General features: G+C 56.0%; 2 protein-coding genes and 1 non-coding gene across 4 annotated transcripts in view; 2 read left to right on the top strand and 1 right to left on the bottom strand.

Annotated features, from left to right (window-relative positions):
• DRAXIN (dorsal inhibitory axon guidance protein) overlaps positions 1 to 8,757 on the bottom strand; it is a 24,542-nt gene extending 15,785 nt beyond the window's left edge. Inside the window, exon 1 of the mRNA XM_045475617.1 lies at positions 8,508 to 8,757. The gene's annotated coding sequence lies outside the window, so the exon portion shown is untranslated. The remainder of the gene's footprint in view (positions 1 to 8,507) is intronic.
• Positions 1,925 to 2,009, top strand: TRNAQ-UUG. Its single transcript has one exon. It is a non-coding gene; the product is annotated as a tRNA-Gln (tRNA).
• On the top strand, positions 8,334 to 20,400 carry MAD2L2 (mitotic arrest deficient 2 like 2). Of its 2 annotated transcripts, none has more exons than XM_045475631.1 (9): positions 8,334 to 8,460; positions 15,590 to 15,641; positions 15,737 to 15,855; positions 16,837 to 16,908; positions 17,476 to 17,576; positions 18,685 to 18,779; positions 19,108 to 19,181; positions 19,720 to 19,812; positions 20,054 to 20,400. In XM_045475631.1, exons 2-9 carry the CDS (start codon positions 15,602 to 15,604, stop codon positions 20,093 to 20,095), a joined length of 636 nt encoding a protein of 211 aa, XP_045331587.1. In that variant the 5' UTR covers positions 8,334 to 8,460; positions 15,590 to 15,601; the 3' UTR covers positions 20,096 to 20,400. The 2 variants fall into 2 exon arrangements, with proteins under 2 accessions (XP_045331587.1, XP_045331586.1); XM_045475630.1 differs by lacking the exon at positions 8,334 to 8,460 and adding an exon at positions 15,035 to 15,136.
• Positions 20,401 to 20,508: the final 108 nt, after the last annotated feature.

The following is a 20,508-nucleotide window of genomic DNA, read 5'->3' as shown; positions in this document are numbered from 1 at the left end:
CTCACGTGTGAAAACGAGACATCCGAGCCACCATATTTGGTAGAGATGCTTCAGGGCTTCTTTAAACGTTTGATTCTAACATCACTTTAAAAAACATATTTTAAACTATTCTGAAAGCTGTAGCAAAGACAACAGACACTCTCAGACACGCTCTCTACTCAAATTTTAACACGAGCACTGCTCCATCGTCACTTGGGCTTCTCCTGGGTCACCGAAGAGTGTTCCAGGGGCTCAAGGTGAGCAGTTGAAAGGTGAGCACCGGGCATTATGGGGGCGCCCAGGTGACCCGGTCAGTTAAGAATCCGACTCTTGCTTTCGGCTCAGGTCATGATCTCAAGGTTCGTGGGTTCGAGCCCCGTGAAGTGGGGAGCCTGCTTGGGATTCTCTCTCTCTCTCTCTCTCTCTCTCTCTCTCTCTCCCTCTGCCCCTCTCCCACCCCTCTCAAAATAAATCAACTTCGAAGGGAAAAAAAATAATAAAAGAATTGTTGCCATTCACAACTACTTATGTACGCGTTCCAGAGTTTTCTGGACATGACCAGCCAAAGCCGGTTAGAGGCTCCATCTCCCACAGACCAGTGCAACCAACATCCACTGCATGCTTTCATGTCACTGAGGACGAGTTCTTTTTTCTTGCTGATTTACTTTAAGGCAATATGGTAAATCGGGGGCAATGATGGTTGGTCCCCTGGCACGTCTCTGCAGGAGGCTGAAGAGAGTCTGGCTGCAAGTAAGGCTTGAAGCTGTGTCTGCATAAGATGGAGAAGATTTTGATTCGGGGAAGAGATTATTGGTGGGGGATGTGGGGTGCTCTGTTCGTAAAAGGCTGCCTTTATTGGTTTTATGTATTAGGATTAGGGATCAGATTTCATGGGAAATGATGTACACTGCTCAAAAAAGTTGGGGTGAGGGGAGCAGGGGAAGAAGACCACCGTATCCGCAGGTGGGGTGGCCTCAAGGACCTTGTGCGCCCAGGGAGCCTGGGAATTTATGACCTAGAGTGACAAGCCTTCTCCATCTGTCTGACAGCCCCCCTGTGGGGGAGGGGTGCTGGGTAATATCCTCTAGGATTCGAGTAAGCCCCCAGGGGCTAGGGGCATGAATTCAGAGGGCATACTGGTAAATGCTAAAAGGTAAAACACAATTATATGATTAACAACCCCATGCCAGGGCTGGCCCTCCCTCTCCCTCGCTCTTGGAGGAGGCCTGCTGTGCTCTGTCCATTTCTCTAAAGGTGGCTGACCCCTTGGGCACCAGTGAGACCCTAACCCACAGGGCTTCTGGGATGGGCACCTTGAGACCAGTACAGGGTCTCTTTGGGACGATCGTGGCATTTCTATCTTTTTAGACTTCTGCAGAAAAGAATGCAAGGTGCTGGGGGTGGGGGCTGGACAGGGAGGTGTCTTAATTCCTGCTATTCCTCTGGCCACAGCTTGGGTCTTGAAATGACCCTTTTCATGGAAACACCCTAACCCTCTCCAGCTCGTAAGAAACTTGCAGGCAACCACCCACCGCTAAACCTGAGCAGGAAAGGACCTCTGACCCCTGAGAGGCCAAGAAACATCTCTTGAGATCTTCCTTCCTTGAGAGAACCCAGCTGGGAAGGGACATGCTGAAGTCACCCCAAACAGACTCCCTTACCCTGGGGCTCACTCTCTCTGTTCTCAGGCTTCGGTGATGAGCCCTCAGGCTCATGGGGACATGGCCCGGATCCTGGGCACTAAGGGCGGGACCCTGTTCTTCTGAGCAGCAGCCTTGGGCAGGCCCGGCCTCTGTGTGGGTGCCCGCTCGCCACAAAACCCTGGCCATGTTCTCTGCCGTGTTTTGGGTGACTGGAACAGCTTCCCATGCTGCCCTTCTGCCTCTGCTCCTGCTTTTCACCAAAACATTCTCTGTTTTGTGGTCAGAAGAACAAATCTGGGGGCGCCTGGGTGGCTCAGTTGGTAGAGCGTCTGACTTTGGCTCAGGTCATGATCTTGTGGTTTGTGGGTTCGAATCCCAAGTCGGGCTCTGGGCTGGTGGTGGGGAGCCTCCTAGGGATTCTCTTTCTCTCTCCCTCCCTCTCTCTCTCTCTCTGTCCCTTCCCCACTTTTTCTCTTTCAAAATAAATAAATAAACCTAAAAAAAAAAAAAAAAAGAACAAATCTGATGACTGGCTCTACGGCTTAAAACTCTTCAGTGGACATTTTTACAACCTATCCAGAAGACAAGGGATCAGCTCCTTAATGTATAAAGAGCTCTCCCTCACGCCCAGCCCTTGACACCCCGAGCCTGGGAGCCCTGGGGCAGCAATTGTAGGCCTAGAACCCCGACTCAGCAGTGCTTAGGACGGATTTTTCTCAATGCAGGAATCATCTCTGGTTTTACGTTCCCATGTGTCCATGAAGATTTTAGGAATGTCCTAACTTAGAACGGATCTGCCTGACTCCTCCCTCTGGTGCCTCGTCCTCACCCAGGAGGCTGGACACTTTCTGGAATGGCTAGAAGTGGAGAAAGGAGGTGGCCATCCCCAGGCCCTCCTCTCTCTGAAAATAAATAAACTTTAAGAGAGAGAGAACAAGCTGGGGAGGGGCAGAGAGAGCGGGGGACAGAGGATCCCAAGCAGGCTTTGCGCTGACAGCACAGAGCCAGATTTGGGGCTCGAACTCACCGAGCGTGAGATCATGACCTGAGCCGAAGTCGGATGCTTCACCAACTGAGCTACCTAGGGGTGCCCCTCCTTCTGTCTTTGAACAGTGGGGCTCCCCAAACTGGAGCTCCAGCGGGGGGGGGGGTGCTTAGAGCTCCTGGCCCCCTGGGAGCAGATTCCTGTCTTCTTTAGAGGGACCTGACTCCCCAGGGGCTGGAAAATGAGTGATTTTGCTGGTTCAATCAAAATAGTCCTAGTGTAGATGAGAATGGGGGAGGGGCAGGTGGGTGGGCTTTTCTCAAGGCATTTCAGAAATAGACTTTGTCCCTCTAGCTGTTCCCACCATCAGAACTCCTCAGGAGTCATGACGTTCCTGTCTGCGAAATGGGTTCATCAGGCTGTCTTGAGGTATGATTATTTAGGAAATCAGTATTTCTTCGTGCCGCGTGTAGGGCAGAAGGGAGTTCCGGAAGCCAGGCAGTGTACGTGGGGTAGAAGGCAGCAAAGGAGCTCACTGGCTCCTCTTTTTACAACCTATCCAGCAGACAAGAGATTAGCTCCTTAATATATAAAGAGCTCTCACCCACTCCCAGCCCTCGGGTTGGGGGGGGGGGGGGCGAGGTGCGTACTTGGGCCTTGAGAGTCCTGATCTAGTCCCCACCCCTCTCCCTGTCCAATAGGAAGAGGACACAGAACAACCAGAGCCCCACCTACCCTTCCACCGGCCTTTGAGCCAACCCAGCCTCCTGCAGAGGACTCTATCTTGAGGGAGGCGGTGGGAGGAGGGGGGGTGGGGAAGCACCGGCTGCGGCTTTGCAGTGGAGACTGTAGGGGAGAATGACACCAGGCGGTCACCACCGGCTGAGCCCCTCTGGGTGCAGGTCCTGGAGGTCACGTAAAGGAGCCCGCTCCAGTCTCAAGGAAGAGAGCTTCGTCTCTGCTCAGGAAACTGCCAGTCCAAATGGGGATACTAACTCTGGCCCTAGGGGGTTCCCAGTGTCATAGGGGAGATCCACGTCTTGCCTTGGAGGGCTAGGATCTAGGGAGGACTCCCAGACGGAGAAGAGAGACACCCCTCCTGCCCACGGGGAGCTCTCAGTCTAAACAAGGAAAGCGACTCCTGCCCCAAGGAAGCCTGCAGTCTGAGGAGGCAGACTCAGGGGCGCCTGGGGGGCTCCGTGGGTTGAGCGTCCGACTTCGGCTCAGGTCATGATCTCATAGTTCACGAGTTCAAGCGCAGAGCCTGCTTCAGGTCCTCTGTCCCCGCGCTCTCTCCGCCCCTCCCCCACTCACGTGTGCACAAAACCAAACAAACCTTAAACAAAGAAATCAAGAGGTAGATTCATTTGCTGCCCTGAGAGGTTCCCGATAGGAGAGACATGCCTCTGGCCTTGGAAGTTCCCGTAACATGGGGGAAAACATACCCTTTGCTGGAAGGAGCTTCTAATCTGCAGGCAAAGACATAGCGCCTGCCCTCCAGGTGTCCCCACTCTGACCTGCTGGAGAGGCCGGAGGTCCAATGAAAGCTCGAGGTACAAGCTAGTGCTGATTCAAACAGGTGTCGGCCCAAATCCATCAAGCTGAGCCATGGGAGAGCCCCATGGAGCAGGTGGGAAGAGCTGTGTGACCTTGGGCAAGTCATTGAACCTCTCTGAGCCTCGGTTTCTTCTGTAAAATGCCAGGGGTTGTGGAGGAGGAGAAGTAAACGTATATAAAGTGAGCAGAACCCAGTCTGGGCGGGATAAGCAGTAGCCCTTGTTATAATGGGGAAGGGAAAAAGAGAGAGTGGGTGGTGGGTGGAGGGGGGGAGAGGGGTTGGTCCTGGAAGCATTTGTGCATCTGTGCCTGTGTGGGTCGGGGGGGGGGGTGGGGGGCAAGCGCAGGTGGCCATGTCCTCAGTCCTCAGTGGGGTGATCGATGGTTTCCTGTAGGGTGGGACAGGACAGGCCCAGGCCAGCCTGGAGAGGACCATTGTCTTGGTAAATGAGGTTTGGCTTCCCCGCAGGGGCGGCCCCATCTGCTTTTATTGTTTCCTACAGTAGCCTTGGGAATTCGCAGCCCCCCCCAAGGCCTCACACCTCAAAAAACCTACATAGGGGTGTGGAGTTGGGGGACGCCTCAGAGCCCCCGCCCACCCACCCAGAGGCTCCCGGCCTTGGGCTTTTCTCTCCCAGTGTCCCACGTCCACCTCCTGAGCCAGCGTCCTGCCTCCTGCTACATTGTAGGTAGCCACTCCTCTCCCCGCTCCCCAAACAATCCTCCGCCCACCCCCTCCTTCCCCAAACTTCATTATCTCGGGACCCAGACAATTTAACACCACTTGCTTTTGGTCAGACCCATCACTTAATCATCAAGTGACAAAAATGCCCGCTGTTGGCTCTGGCACAGGCCAGCGTGGGGCAGAAAGACACCTGGTGTCAGACAAGCCTGGGGATGAATCCTGGCTCCAAGCGCTTAATAGCTGAGTGACCCCGAGCAAGTCAATTAACCTCTCTGGGCGTCAGTCCCGGGTTGTCTGAGTATCATTTATTGGCCATTTACTAATCTGGGCCTAGAGCGTCAGGTGCATTATCTAATTTAGCCCTTTGAAGTGGGCAAAAATGACTCAACATGGGGCCAAATTTGGAGGGATTTGTCCAAGGTTACACTGCAGAGGGAGTGGTAGGGCTGGGATTGATCTCATGGTTGTCTGAGAGGCAACCTTGCCTGTACTGTCAAAGGCAGGGTCTCTGACCACTCCTCATGTTACCCTCAGTGACCCTCAGTGTAGACGCTGTAACTGTCCAGGACCTCCCGTGCTGGAGGCCGTAACACAGAGCGCGGCACAGAGAGAGCCTCTAAGAACTTGTAGTTTCTACAATGACTTCATCTCCACTGCTCTAGATTCTAGGAGGGGCCTTATCCCTTGGACCCCCCCACACCCATCCAGTGACGTGTACCAGACGGTCAATGCCAGACCACGGTGTTGTGTACGGAGAGCTGTCAAAGCTGGGACCTGCTGGTCGTGAGGGCGGCCTGGCCTCTAGTGGCAACGGTTCAGCCACCCTCCCGTGTCCTTCCTGGGGACGGCCTGTGTCCTTCCTGGAGATGGCCTCTGCACAGTTGGCCAAATGGCCCACTCAAGAGGAAGGGCCGACAGAAGACGGGCAGAGGGGCTGCAGCGGGAAAAGAGGCAGGTCTCCTCCAAAAGAGCTAGAATAGGGATGCTCATCTAACACCCCCCTTGGGAATATGCCCAGGACCCTCTCTGGAGGGAGCGCCATTCTCCCCAGGCTGTAGAATCAGGGAGGCCAGGATGCAAATCTCTGCTCTACCAAATTCCTGGCTGAGACCAGTGAAGGAACTCCCTCCAGGTCACGTAGCTAGCAAGCCATCAGCCGGAATTCAAACCCATTCTGCAGGACTTGGGCAATCACTTCTCTCTCTATAATCAGGCACAGATATCCTCATCTTCCAGGGAGAGGAAGAGCCCAGTACCCCGGGGGTTTTCCAGGAGGCTCGTTCCCCCTCTGACCTCCCCAGCTACGGTCTTTTGCTTCAGGGTCACCCCTGCCCCTGGCCTGGCCGGCAGGACCCGGTGGGACCCAAGGATAACCTGTGGCTTGCAATTTTCAGGTCACTCCCATCCCCTTGACCAAACGTTCCAGTCGGTACAACACGTGTGCATGGAGCACCCACTGGGTGTCCTGGGACCACGAACGGAACGAGACCCAGCCCCGCTCAGGGGAGTGCAGACCACGCGAGAAGGGGAGGCAAGGGGGGAGCAAGAGGGCTTCCCGCAAGAGGGGACATCTGACCTTGGCCTGCAGGGAGGGCAGGCTTCGACTGAATACGGGCAGGGGAGGAGACGTTTCAGAAGGAGGGAAGAGCCAAAGACGCAATGAGAGTGTTGTGGGTGGCAGGTGGAGTTGTTAATTTGGTGCCAACAGGGAGCCATTTGAAGGATTTAGGGCTGGGGAGAGGGGGCAGGTTGGACGGCAGAGAAGGCGCCGTCCTTTTCGTGTGGGTGAGGGGCAAGGAGCGAATTTTGGAGGGGTCGCAGAGGCTGCCGAGCTGGCTTTCCCGAGGAGGCAGAGCCGGCAAGGGCGCCCTGGGTTGCCAAAGCTGGGCCTGTCCGCCAGGCGGGATCACGAGCAGGAGGCTGGATGGGGTGCGCCTGTGTCCCTAGTCCCTAAGTGCCAGCTGGCCATGGCTGAAAACAAGCCTAGCCGGGGGAGCCTAGAACGTGCTGGCTGGGAGGAGGTTACCCTCTGCTGAAGTGGCCCTTGTTGAGCCACTGCTGGATTCCGGGGGGGTGGTGTGTCCCCTGTTATGAGGACACAGATGATCTGGTGGTCAGAGGGTTTGGGCAATTACACAGCAGGTCCAGGATACAGCAAGACAGTGCCCCCAGGGGGAAGGAAATGGCTTGTGTGCAAGTGCCATTAAAAAACAAATCGGTGCAAGACAGAGGTTCAGAATTGGGAATGGGTCACATGGACGCCTCATGATGAATGACCAGCTGTTGGCAACATTATCACAGCGACACTCATCTCACTTTGGAAGCAGAGACCCTACTCACCCTGACTTTTTAAAACTGCTTTTAGGACAAGCAGAGAGGAGGAGCGAGAAGAGGGGACGGTGCCTGTGACAGCAGGAACCCTGTAAATGGGTGGGGGCGGTTGCAACTGTGACAGCCACGCTGGGGGGGGGGGCAGGGAACATTCAGGTTTCCTTGCAGTGTCTCTAAGCCTTGAATTGGGATCCATTTCCCCCCCTTGCTGGGGAGCCTCCTTCCCACCCCAGCCAGGGACCGAAGCCTCCCCCATGGCCACCAAGTGTGTCCTGTGCTGGCATCCAATCTGCTTTTTTTTTTTTTTTTTTTTTTCACTGTTTCAACACACATCCCTGTGGGTAGGTGCTGTTATCCCCATTTTATGAAGGGGGCTATGAGGCTCAGGAAAATGCATTCCTTTGTCCAAGATCACTCCCAGGGCCTCTGTCTGCCTGATCCCTGGGGGATGATGCTGAACCGCACCGGGACACTTCCTGCGGGCTCCCGGCTGGGAGGAGGGCAGCGGGGAAGGTGCGCTGGGCAGGAGACCCGATGGAGGCGAAGGCCGAGGGAACCCCCAGTGGAGGAAAGCAAGAAGACTTGGCGGGAAACCCAAGAGCCCTCGCATCTCAAACCCCGCAGGCAGCCGAGACCCCGGTGCGCAAATGGAGAAAAAGCCAGCGGAGGAAGAGGGCCAGAGCGGGGCCGTCGAGGTTGCTAGGGCGCAGAACCGCCCGGGCGCGTGGCCGCCGGCGGCGCTGGCAGAGGCGCACGCCCAGCCTCCTTCCCCCGGAACACACCTTAGCCCCCCCAGGCAGCCTCGAAAGGGGCAGGAGGACACGCCTGTCAGCTCTGCCCGGGGCGCAGGGAGTCTTCGAAGCTTCTTCGAATGGTGGAGGATTCTCCGGTCCGCTCCCGCGTCCTGGAGACCGCCCAGAGACTCAGAGACAGAGAGACAAAGAGAGACGCGGTCCCAGAGGGAGAAGGGCTAGCGCGGAGGAGGAGAGAAAGCGAAAGCCGCGACCCAGAGAGGGCGGCCAAGGCGCGCGCGAGGCAGAGTGTCAGAGCGTGGAAAAGTAAGCGTCCGGCGGAAGGTGGGCGGACGCGGGGGCCGGGAGCAGAGCCTGGAGCCCAGCGGTGACGCGGCGAGGGGCGGAGGCGGCGGACACACGGACCGACGGCTTCGAGGGCCGCGAGGGCAGGGAGGAAAGCAGCATCCTCACCTCCAACCACAGTCCCCCGCGCGCCCTGCCCCTAACCGCGCCAGGTAGCCCACCTTTGTCCGGGCACGCTACCAGGTGAGGAGGGAGGGCGGGGCCAGGGGCGGGCCAAGGCCATGCCTTACCTGTCCGGCCGGCGGGGCGGGGGCCGAGGGGCCCGGGGCCGAGCGCCTGCGGGAGCCGAGCGCAGCGGAGGGCCGAGCTGCGAAGCGGGGACCGCGAGGAGAGATGCGCGGGCGGCTGGAGGATGTGCCCAGGCTGAGAGGGGCTGGAGGGAAGGGGAGGGGGCCGGCGCGCGGGAAGGGGCGGGCGCGCTGGGAGGAGGCGGGGGAGGGGCGGTGGGAGTTGGCCCGGCCGCCCCCGGCTGAGGGGCAGCCCCCGGCCCGGCTGGGCCCTGCGCGCTCCCGGCCGGCGCGCCCTCGCCAGCTGCACTTGGCGTTCCGGGCCCGCTCCCCAGAGGCCTAGCCGCCGTCGCCGCGAGGGCGCGGGGCAGACAAAGGAGGCAGACAAAGGCGGGCGCAGCCGGGCGGCCGAGCGGGCACGGGGCGAGGCGAGTCCACTCCTCCCGGTGCGTAAGAGCCGCCTCGGTACTGCCCGGAGCGCGTGGGACGGGCGGGGCGCGGGCAGCGGTGGCGCATCTGGAGCGGCCCCGCCGGGAGCGGGCGACAAAGGGCCGCGGCAGGGGGTCCCCGGCGGACCCAACAATGGATCGGAGCTGAGCGCTCAGCTGCGGCCGCGTCTGGCCGGGCAGGGGCCGGCCAGTCCCCAAAAGGATTATTCCGCCCTGGCTGTCAAATGGGACGGAAGAAATGCCCGGTGCGAGGGAGGCGGGACGGGGCACCGCGGAGCCTTTGTAGCCTCGGAAAGTGCGCGGAGCAGGGGGCGGGGTTCTGGAGAGGTCGCTCTTGGTTGTGGGGGGTATAGGGGGTCTTCAAACCGTTACCAGGTGAGAATCCCGGGCCTTGACGGCCGCACTAGTGTGTCACACACACACACACACACACACACACACACACACACACACACAAGGTCTTCCTCTCGCCACGCCCCGTCCAAAGTCCGGGTGGTGTTCCCGTAGCCCGGCCCAGCTGGGACAAAGCCAGCCCCCAGGGCCGGCTCATCCATCACCGCGCGGGGCGCCGTGTCCTAAAGACCCTGGGAGTCCGGGAATGCTGTGTTATGAGTCCCGCGGCCCCCATAACTCACGGCGGGGTCAGCGGGGCCACAGGCACTGCCAAGATCAAAGAGCTGTTGGGCAGGACCCGGGCGCGCGTGAATCGCGAGTCTCGCCTGGAGCCCAGAGCTTGCCCAGCGGCTTCCATTTCGATTGTTTTCCTCTTCCTCCAGAGTGTGGCAGTTATGGCTCAGAGGTTTAAGGAGCTCCGTTCTTGGGTCAGGCCAGATACCTGGGCTCATCTGCTGATGCCATTCCGGGTCACCTGGGGCAGTCGCCTAACCTCTCTGAGCTCATCATCCCTAACTCTTAGGGTTCAAAGGATTCTGTTGGATGCAAGGAGATAGCGTTCCTAAGATCCTGGCCCCATGGGAAACACTCTAGAAAAATGACCTGCTATTGTTATGTAATAGTATCAGCCTGATGGGCACCAGGATGGACTGTGTTCTGAGCAGAGACGAGACGTGACCTGACTTGGGCTTTAGGGACGAAGTACCAAGACATGCCACAATGTGGGTGAATCTTGAAAACACTATGCCCGGTGAAACAAGCCAGCCGTGAAAGGCCACATGTTGTATGATTTATATGGCATGTTCAAGATAGGCAAGCCCATAGAGACAGGAAGTAGACTAGTGGTTGCCTGGGGCTGGGGGAAGGGGAGACGGGGTTTTTCTTTTTGGAGTCATGACAACGTTTTGGAATTAGATGGTGGTGATTGACGCACAGCGCATTAAAAACCACTAAATTGCATGTTTTAAAGGGTGAACTTTATGGTTTGTGAAATACATCTCAATAAAGCAGTTATTATTATTTTTAAAGTAGTAGTCGAGTTGGATCAAGGGTTCTTACTGTGTGGTCTGGGATGACTTCAGAGAGCCCGGGAACCCCTGAAATTGTGGAAGACGTTCCATGTCTATGGGTGGAAGCTCTAAGCTTAAGAAGAAATGATTTGTAAGATCCTCCTGACCAAAAAGGGGTCAGCAACATTGGGGAGGGGGGGGTCAGCAAAACACTGGGGAGGGAATGGCATGTATGGGCTCTGCCCTGGCTGAGGTGTTGGAAGCGCCCAGTGCTGCTGGCCTAAGGTCAGGGCCCTGGCTTGGGTCTGAGGTCGGCCATGGATCTGGGGAGCTGTATAGGTCACGCCTCGCGCCAGAAGACCAGGTGAGGGAGGGGAGGAGCTGAGTGTGGGCCACATTCCCTTGCCTTTAGGCATCTCTGGCAGGGGGGATGCAGGTCCTTCCTTAGGGCACCTTGGGGACTGCCTTGGGAAATGGAGATGGGGAGGGGGTGCAGTTGAGGATGTTTTAGATGGGGTTTTGAAAAGCATGGTGGCTGGTCCAGAGGGTTTGTTCTAGGGGCTTAGACAGTGTGTGCAGATGTTAATATCATTGCCATAATAGCACGAATTGTGCATTTATATGCCAGGCATTGTGCACTTTATATATATATAATTACATAAAATTAATATATTAATTAATATATTTAGTTATATATATAATTTTATTTTTTATTAAAAAATTGTAATGTTTATTCATTTTTGAGAGACAGAGACAGAGAGTGAGTGGGGGAGGGGAAAAGAGAGAGAGGGAGACACAGGATCTGAATCAGGCTCCAGGCTCTGAGCTGCCAGCACAGAGCCTGGCCCTGGGCTTGAATCCACAAACCGTGAGATCATGACCTGAGCCGAAGTCAGACGCTTAACCCATGGAGCCACCCATGTGCCATATATATATATATATATATATATATATATGTTTATTTATTTATTTTGAGAGAGACAGAGATAGCAAAAGTGGGAGAGGGGCAGAGAGAGAGGGAGAGAGAGAGAGAGAGAGAGAATCCCAAGCAGGCTCTGCACTGCCAGCGCAGAGCCTGATGATGCAGGGCTTGAACCCGTGAATCTGTGAGATCATGACCTGAGCCCAAACCAGGAGTTGGATGCTTAACCGACTGAACCACTTAGGCGCCCCTCTGCACTTTATATTTTTACAACCATCTCACTTGTCCCCCCCCCCCCCCAACCTATGGAATCGGTGCTCCCATGATCCCATTTTACAGGTGAGGAACCTGAGATTCAGAGAGGGAAGGGACTCACAGCTGGTTAAGGAGCAGTGGTGGGGAAAGACAGCACGTTAGAGGCGCAAGCAGCCCGGTGGGTGCAGGGGGTACATAGTGCGCATTCCCCAGCTCTTGTTTCATCTTTGAAAACAGCTCTTTGCACACCGCTACCTGTAGCTCGAGCACTGAAATCAGAGGCCTTTGTTCTCATTCAGAATAAGTTAGGATTCAAGTCAGGCAAATGGCAATGAACCGCTGTCCGCCATCATTTCATCTGTTCTTTCTTGCATTAATTCATTTACTTGCACTCATCGAGAACGTGGATGGGGCCAGGCACTGGGTGAGGGGCTGGAACAAAAGAATGAACAAGGCTGAGGTTCTGATCAGGAGGTGTCCCAAATGGCTGCATCCTTGAGCATCAGGGTGCCAGTGGATTGTTACTAGGCTATATGTGGCTCACTCTCTATGGCTCCCCCCCACTCTCCTGTGTTTGGTGTCTTAGGAACCTTAGGCGGGGATGGGATAAATGATCTGTCATGTGATCAGCCTAGTGGGTATGAGGGGACCTTGGCAGCATCTTAAGGGGCAGGATACTTCATTGCCTATTGTTTTACTCTGTTCACTTGTTGCATATTTGTTCAGTGAACTCCAGGGATCCTCCTTTGCCCACGCAGGCCTTGGTCTTTGCAAGACTTTCTTACATCTTGCTTTCTCTTAGTTTCAATTTAAATGTCTCTTGGGAGTGATTTTCTTCCTGTCCTCATTGCAGACCCTCAGGGACCTGTTCCAGTTGGCAAATAAGCCCTCTCTCCTCCTAAACATCCATCCTTTTCCTCCCAGATGCCCTCCTACATATTGTTATTATGGTGAAAAATATGCAAATAACTTGGAAAGACAGTCTCCCAGCAAATGGGTATTCAAAAATGTAACAAATTAACCCCATAATGTAATCTTGGTCCCAAGACTATCCATTATGCTGATGTGCTCAAGATCTAGAAACCCAGATGCCACAGAGCCCTATGGATAAAAATGACAGATGTCTTCTTAGAGCTCCCCTGCCCCCTCTCCAGCTTCTTGGCCCCCGTGGAACCCAAGGCCATCAGAGGTTTAGGGAACATCTGTCCAGCCTGTTCATTTCAAAAATGAGGAGATAGAGGCCTTTTTGGGGTTAGGGGTCAGATCAGTTTGAGTCCCTCCTCACCTGTCTCCCAGCCTGCATTCCTCTGCTTGTGGCTGACTCTGAATCCAAAGCCCCAAATGTAGGCATTTTGTCCATGGGTTTCTAGTTGACAAGGCAGGTACCCCAGTGTCAAAAGCTCTTGGGACCTCGCTTTCTGCATTTGAAAAATGTTGAGTGTTGGGTTTTATGTCCGCCAAGGTGTCTCTGAAGTTCCTTTAGCTCTGTGTGTCAGGGGACCTACAGGTGGCTTGTGCTTGGTCTTCTCAGGGCAGGGGGCTAAGTCTGGGAGCCTGGCATGAGTCCTCGTGTCGCTCACATTGTACTCTGGAGGCCATCCCATGGAAGCAGCTAGACTCTTGAGTTTCCCAGCCCAGGATCCAATCCCAAGAAACCCTTTACAAGAAATTGCCCCCCTAAGACTGCCACTTCCTGTCACTAATGGACAAACTGCTTGAACAGCCTCCAGAGAGGGGCAAAGAAGGACTCTTGCTTTCTCAGGGCCAAAGTATCCATAATGATTAAATCTCAAGGAGCCAGGGGACACTGTTTACAAGCCAGTGAGCTGCTTAACTGGCTCTGTGTGGAAACGGTTCTCTCCTTCATGGCATGATATGGACAGTGTTCCCAAGTCTTGAGAAGGGCTGCTATGCCCAAAATGTGCCACCGAGTGCATCAATTCCTGAAATAAACCGTCTTATCCCTTTGGGTTAAATGTGGAAATGGTATGAAATGCAGACTTTCTTTGGGAACAGTCCAAACTACTGTGGCAATTCCCGTATGTTTTTGGGCATCAGGGTCCCTGGGGAACTTGTTAAAGGGCCCATACCCTGCTTTGCACCCAGACTGGTCCAGTAGGTCAGAGAGGCCTGGGTTCCAGGAGTTTAATGGGCTCCCCAGGGATTCTGATGCAGATTTCCAAGGATTGCTTTGAGAAATGCTTTGCTGGTATTCCTGGCTTAATGGGCCAAGTCCCTTATTCTCTTCCTTATCCCCGCCCCATCAGAAGTAGGCAAGTGCAGGTTTGAAGGCATCTGGAGTGAAAACGGGTGCAGATCTCCAATAGCGACCTGTAATTGATAAACGTTCCTGGCTAGATCTGGGTACCCACAGCTGGGTGTGACTCCTAACAAGCTCTTCTGTCCCTAGAGGTCAGAGTCAAGGTCCCCAGGCTTCTGGTCCTGATTTGTTGCCTGTAACTGTGCTGCAACTTCTCCCACCCTAGTTTCCCCACCTGTAAAATAAAGGGGCTGAAAATAAGTTGAAGCCCTGGAATCAGGTTAGAAGTCAGAACTGGGTTTGTATTCCAACTGTGTGATTTGGGCAAAGTAGGGAGCATCTCTGAGCCTGTTTGCCATCTATAAAGTGGGCTGTAAAACGGGTGCTTAGCTCCTAGGGTTAAGGAGGGAATTAAAGAAATCAGTGCTCGACAGCGAGTTAGTGTTCAATTCAAGTTAGTGATTATTTTAATGTTAATATTATTATCTCCCAGGGGCCTCTCAGCGGTTCCAGAGGCCACGTCTCTAGGGGATTCCAGAACTGTAAAATGTAGCGGGCCAAGACAACTCCGCGCGTCCCCTCCCTCAATAGATGTGTGATTCGGGAAGGTTACTTCACCCTTCTGAACCTCGTTTGGCTCCTCTATAAAATGCGGACAATCACAGTAACTGTCTTACGGAACTGTTTTGAGGATTTAGTGGGATAATCCACAGGCACACTTAGCCCGGTGCCTGGCACACGGCTGGGTCCCTATAAAGGGCAGCTACCACTATGATGCCCGGGCCCGGGAGGTTTTATCTTCTTGGGAGGTAAACCCAAGCTGCATTTAGTTTCTGGGTGAGGGCGGGAGTGAGGACGTCCCCGCCCCGGAGCCGGCGGATTCGCTTTCGGTTGGGCAGCTGAGGTCCGGGGATGGTGACTCTGCAGTTAGCAGTAGATGTCGCTGTCTTAAGTCCCCAGCTGTACCCTCCACCTGTTCCTCACCAGCAACACCTATCCGCTCCCTCCCAACGCTTCCCAAAGCGAGACAAACGCCCTGGGGAGCAAAATACGTGGCGACCTGACGTGGAGAGCGAAGGGGTCTTTTCTCGCGCCGACCCCGAGCCTAAGGGAGGCGGTGCCGCGCAGTCTCCGCGTCTCCCGCCTTGGGATCCCGGGCGGCGAGGCCGGGCCCCGCCCCCTCCCAAGCCCCGCCCCTCCGGCTGCCGCTCCCTCCCGCCTCCAGGTTGGCTGCGCGGGGAAGTGGGCGTGGCCGGGGGCGGTCGCTAGGACCTGCCCGAGCGCCGCGGAAGTCTCGGAGCCGAGTCCAGGCCGCTGGTTGAGCGGGAGGCGCGAGTGGTCGGGTCGGTGGTTCCCCGCACCGGGGGAGGGGAGAGGGGCGGGGTTCCCTCCGAGGAGGTTTCCGGCCAGGCGGAGGGCGGCGTCTTATTCCAGCCCGGTTTCGTTCTCAGCGTGTCCGGCTTTGCGCCCGCGGGCCTAGGCAACCCGCCGTTCCCTCTGCGGCCGTGCCCTTTTTGCGAGCACAGCTCTGGCCTTTCCTACCGCACCCCCCCACGCCCCCCCCCCCCCGAGACAGCAGGGCGGGGGGCCAGTAGACAGAGCTGATCGGGGCGCAGCTAATGTCCCCGAGCTATGACGCCAGCGTGGGAGGTCCCTTCTAGCTGCCCAGATTCTGTGTGAAGGGGGACGTCCTGTCCCCGATTCCCCCAGACGGAGGGGAGAGGGGGTGGAGGCAAGCGCACCCTGCGGCAGTCTGATCCGTTAGAACCAGCCCCCCCTCCTGCCCCACCCTCTAGGTGGCGGTAAGGATGACCACACTCACGCGACAGGACCTCAACTTTGGTCAAGGTAGGGAGGCTGGACTTGCGGACCCAGGGTGGGGGGGCGAGGGAGGGCCTGGGCCGGCGGGCTTCCCAAGCTCACCGGCTTCAGCCCCTTCACAGTGGTGGCCGACGTCCTCTGCGAGTTCCTGGAGGTGGCCGTGCACCTCATCCTCTACGTGCGCGAGGTCTACCCGGTGGGCATCTTCCAGAAGCGTAAGAAGTACAACGTGCCTGTCCAGGTGAGCCCCCACCTCTGGTCATCCCCGAACTTCAAGGTGGGTAGAGGTTGGATTTTTGAACTCTTCCTCCGCTTTCAGGCTGAGCCCCCTCACTCCCCAGCGGCCTGGCCTTGCCGTTCAGTTCCCAGCCACAACTGCAGGGACTTTTCTTTCCATCCCTCTGAACTGGGAGTTCCCCTTGCCCCAAGTTAGGGACCAGACCCTCCGGTTAGAGTTGCCCCTGAGGCATGGTTGTATTTTAAAGAGCTCCTGGGACTGGAGAATGGTTGGTTTGCACTGTAAACCTCAGGTACCCCTGCTCTCTGCCCTCATTGTAAGGGGTTGTTTTAGGTTAAAAGGCAGACAAAAGCAGTAAACAAATGCTACCCTGTCCCCAGTCTGTAGAAGTCCCGGCCCTTAGAAGGCACTCAGTAAACATTAGAATAAATGAATGACCCAATACTGAAACGTGGTGGAAGCTTGAAGGATATACGAGGAAAAGGAAAAAGAATGGCATTTACTGTGCACCCTCTGTGTTGTACGGGATTATCTCACTACTCATCATTTTTTCTTTGCGAGACCTTTCACAGATGAAGTAATTAAAGCTCAGAGAAGTTAAGTGATTTACCTGAGGCCACATAGCTCTTAGTCCCAGATTCTCAAGTTTTGAAAATTGATTAAAATTTTGGATCCCTTCTCTGGGAAAAATGCCTGTATGCCCAAATACACACAATTTAGGGACTTCTCAGCCTCTAGAGGAGCCCGCAGACCCCACTTTAGAAACCCCTGATGCTATATTGAGTGCTAATGTTGAGACTGAATTCTTCTTCGTTCTGTGTGGATAATACGCAGTTCTCAGCCCCATGATGGGAAGTCAGTCTCTTGGGTAGGGAGCCCTAGGGAGTTGCTGGCCTCTCTCCCTGGGCTCCTGGAGGTAGGGGTGTTGGGTGGTTTCCCCACTGGTGCTTTGGGCCTCACCAGCCATCGTGCGGTTGTGTGCAGATGTCCTGCCACCCGGAGCTGAACCAGTATATCCAGGACACCCTGCACTGTGTCAAGCCACTGCTGGAGAAGGTGAGGGCACCAGGCTGCAGCCTACTTCACGCCCAGTCTGTTCCTCCAGTGCTCCAGGACAGGGTGATGCTGGGACCGTGCGGCGTCCCTATGACTCTATACCCCAAAGCATATCTCCTATTCCCTGGAGACCACCCCTGCCCCAGGATAGACCTCAGGGCATGTGGGCCACATTCATGGTATGCTGGGCCCGGGAGCCCTGTTTTGTGGAGTTGGTCAAGTGGAGCCTGCCCCAGAGGGTTCTGGGTTCTTCTCACGTCTGTTGCTCTCCCTGCCCCCAAGTTCTGTCTGGGCTTGCCCCCTGAAGGTTTCCTCCTTTTATCTTGTCCCGCTCTCTGAGATGTCCTGGAACCCCCATGGGGCCCGGACACTCCCCTCCCAGCCTGTACCACTCATGTCAGCGATGCCTACTTGAAGTTCTCAAAGCCCCTTCCGGGCTCTCAGGGACCCTCAGCCTAGAAACTGAGAAGGGCTGTGAGCATGCCCTTGCCTTCCTTGGGCAGGGAGGGAGGTGGTGGTGGTGGGTGGGGTACCTGGTCCTGGACTAGGGGATTCCTGTCCTTGCAGAACGATGTTGAGAAAGTGGTGGTGGTAATTTTGGACAAAGAGCACCGCCCAGTGGAGAAATTCGTCTTTGAAATCACCCAGCCTCCGCTGCTGTCCATCAGGTAAGCCGCCTCTCCCCGGACTCTTAGCTAGCTGGCTGGCTGGTATGAGGTCCCTAGAAATCGCCCCCATACTCACCCCTTTAGGGCAGCCCCTGAATACCTCAGCTTGGCCTGTGTTCTGAGGTCCCTACTTGGCTGCACCAAGCCCCCTGTCTCCCTTCCTGCCTTTTAGAACCCCTCTGAAAGCCCACCTCCTCCAGGAAGCTCGGTAAAGAGGAGAATGGCAAGGAACGCTATCCTAACGCGGCTGGCCGCCCTGTGGTCTTCATGTAACCTCTGTGAGGTCCACACTTGGCAAACCATCACTTTGCTGAATGGTTATTCCCAACCTCCTTTTATGGACGGAGAAACCAAGGACCAGAGAGATGACATGAACCACTCAGGGTCACCCAAATGGTGGCAGAGCCGGGACCAGACCCAGTTTTCTGACTTCCTAGTCGAGTGTCCAGCCCATAGTCAGCCAGAAGTTGACCTTGGGCAAGCGTGTTGGCTGGTCAGCTCCTGGTTTCCTGGTGAGGTAGGACACCGTTATCTGTTCCCACTTGCTGTGTGGCCTCGGGCAAGCCCTTTCCCTTCCTGGCTTGGTGTCCTGGGGTATGAAGAGGCTTGGGCTGTGTCCTTGTTCTCAGACCTGGTTGCACATTAGAACCACCTGTGGGGGCTCACAGTGCCCCATTTGGACTTAGTTTGGGATGGGACTCAGCGTGGGACTCAGCATTTTTTTTTAAGTTTATTTATTTATTATTTTGAGAGAGAGAGAGAGAGAGAGAGAGATTGAGGTGGAGGGGCAGAGAGAGAGGGAGCGAGAATCCCAAGCAGGCTCTGCACTGTCAGTGTGGAGCCCGGGGCGGGGCTCGAACTCACAAACCAAGAGATCACGACTCGTTCTGACGCTTAACCGAGTCACCCAGGCGCCACATTCAGCATTGGTTTTAAACTCTCCAGATGGCTTTAACTGCGTAGATAGGATAGGTGGCCAAGCCCTCCAAAGCCAACACAGTCAGAAGCAGAGAGGGCCCCTGGACCCCCAGGTCTGTTTCCAGGGTTGATTGCCTGCTGGTGGGAAGGGCCGCCAGTGTGACGGGAGCCCCTCCTTTTCTCCTTCCAGCTCAGATTCCCTGCTGTCTCATGTGGAGCAGCTGCTCCGAGCCTTCATCCTGAAGATCAGTGTGTGTGATGCTGTCCTGGACCACAACCCCCCAGGTGTGCTCGCCCCCACCCCACTGTCCTCGGGCCTTTCCATGGCTACCTTGGCTCGGGCTGCATTCTCCGGTCCCTACTTTGCTGTATCAAGCCACCTCTCTTCCTTCTTGCATTTTAGAACCTCTCTGAAAGTCCACCTCCTCCAGGAAGCTACCCTGATGGACTCCACCGGGGTTCAGTCTCCCTATTGACTGTGTCTTGTCTTAGCACTTGGTTTACACTCTTCTCCCCTGGGGGGGCTGCTGAGCCAGCCTGGGGGCGGGGAAGAGACTGTGCCCAGTGGCAGGCGTGACGTGGCCCAGCCTTGACCGGACTCTTGCTTCTTTAGGCTGTACCTTCACAGTCTTAGTGCACACGAGAGAAGCCGCTACCCGCAACATGGAGAAGATTCAGGTCATCAAGGTGAGAGGAGACCCGTCTGGGAGGGAGGGCAGGGAGACAGCCGGGAGGCTTTGAAAGCAAGATGCCACAGTTCTGAGTGGGCCGGGGTGTTGCTGTTCGCGCACCCTCAACATTGTTGGTGGCGGTGCCTGGCACGCGGCAGGTTTTTGTTGTGTGTTAACTGTGTGGCCGAATGCTGGTCGTTACCCGGCCTGGGCACCCAGTACTGAGAGGAGGGTGGAGCCATGTCCTGGGGCTGCCAGCTCAGTGGTGGCTCTCAAGAGAGGGCGGGGGGGGGGGGGGGCGGGTCTTCACCCGCCAGTTTCTGAAATGGTGTCTGGGGCTCGTTAAATCACCTGGGTGCCCCGGCCAGCTCGGATCCATGGGCTCGGCCTCTCGGGTGGAGGAAGCCGGGAGTCCGCAATGCTGGTAGCTCTCTAGCGACTCTGGTGTTCCCTGAAGTCTGGGGACCCCGGCGCTGGAGAGGGAGTGGGTAGCAAAGTGAGGACAGGCCACGGCCCAGCCCCCTTCCACCCGCTTCCCTTGGTCCCCACCCTAGGACTTTCCCTGGATCCTGGCAGATGAGCAGGACGTCCACATGCACGATCCCCGGCTGATACCGCTAAAAACGATGACATCAGACATTTTAAAGGTGAGCTGCATGGGGACCCGGGAAGCTTTACAGACGGTACGCTGAGGCTAATGGCTCAAGGCTCGGAGGAGATGACCAGGGAATGCCTGGCGTAAGGCTCCAAACTCCCTTTCCCTTAACCCGTGGCTGTGTCACACTGCCCCACCGCTGGCAGGGATCTGTCTGCCTGGGGCTTATGGGCCCTCCTGAGGACGTGCCCTGGCTGTGCTCCTGACCTTGGCGGTTTATTCCTGTCCACTAGATGCAGCTCTACGTGGAAGAACGAGCTCACAAAAGCAGCTGAGGGTGTGATGCTCCGATCATGGATGTAACAACTATGGGACACTGGGGGCCCCCAGCCTAGGGCGGTGCTGAGGGACACCCCCTCCCCCCGATTCCAAGTGCTCTTATTGCCTCTGTGTATGGACCACCCACTCTCCGGCCCGGCGCCGCTCAGGTCTGGTTGCCTTCATGGAGGAATTTTCCCCAGGAGGGCAGGGAAGGATGCCGGGACCTTGATTTCTTGGCCTCCTGGGATGTGGCCGGCCAACACTGTCTGTCTGAAATACTGTGCTGTGAGTTGTTTCAATAAAGAGCCCCAAGGGCTGAGCTGGGCTGTCACTAACTGGAGAGGGACAGGAGCAGCCAAATTAACTTGGGAGGAGGGGCTGCTTCTCTCCCAAAGTGCTAGGGACCCCCCCCCCCCCCCCACCACCC

This window comes from Leopardus geoffroyi, chromosome C1 (assembly GCF_018350155.1).
Source record: "Leopardus geoffroyi isolate Oge1 chromosome C1, O.geoffroyi_Oge1_pat1.0, whole genome shotgun sequence".
Taxonomy (NCBI): Eukaryota; Metazoa; Chordata; class Mammalia; order Carnivora; family Felidae; genus Leopardus; species Leopardus geoffroyi.
The sequence above is the reverse complement of the archived record's forward strand: the minus strand, read 5'-3'. Positions and strand labels throughout refer to the sequence as shown.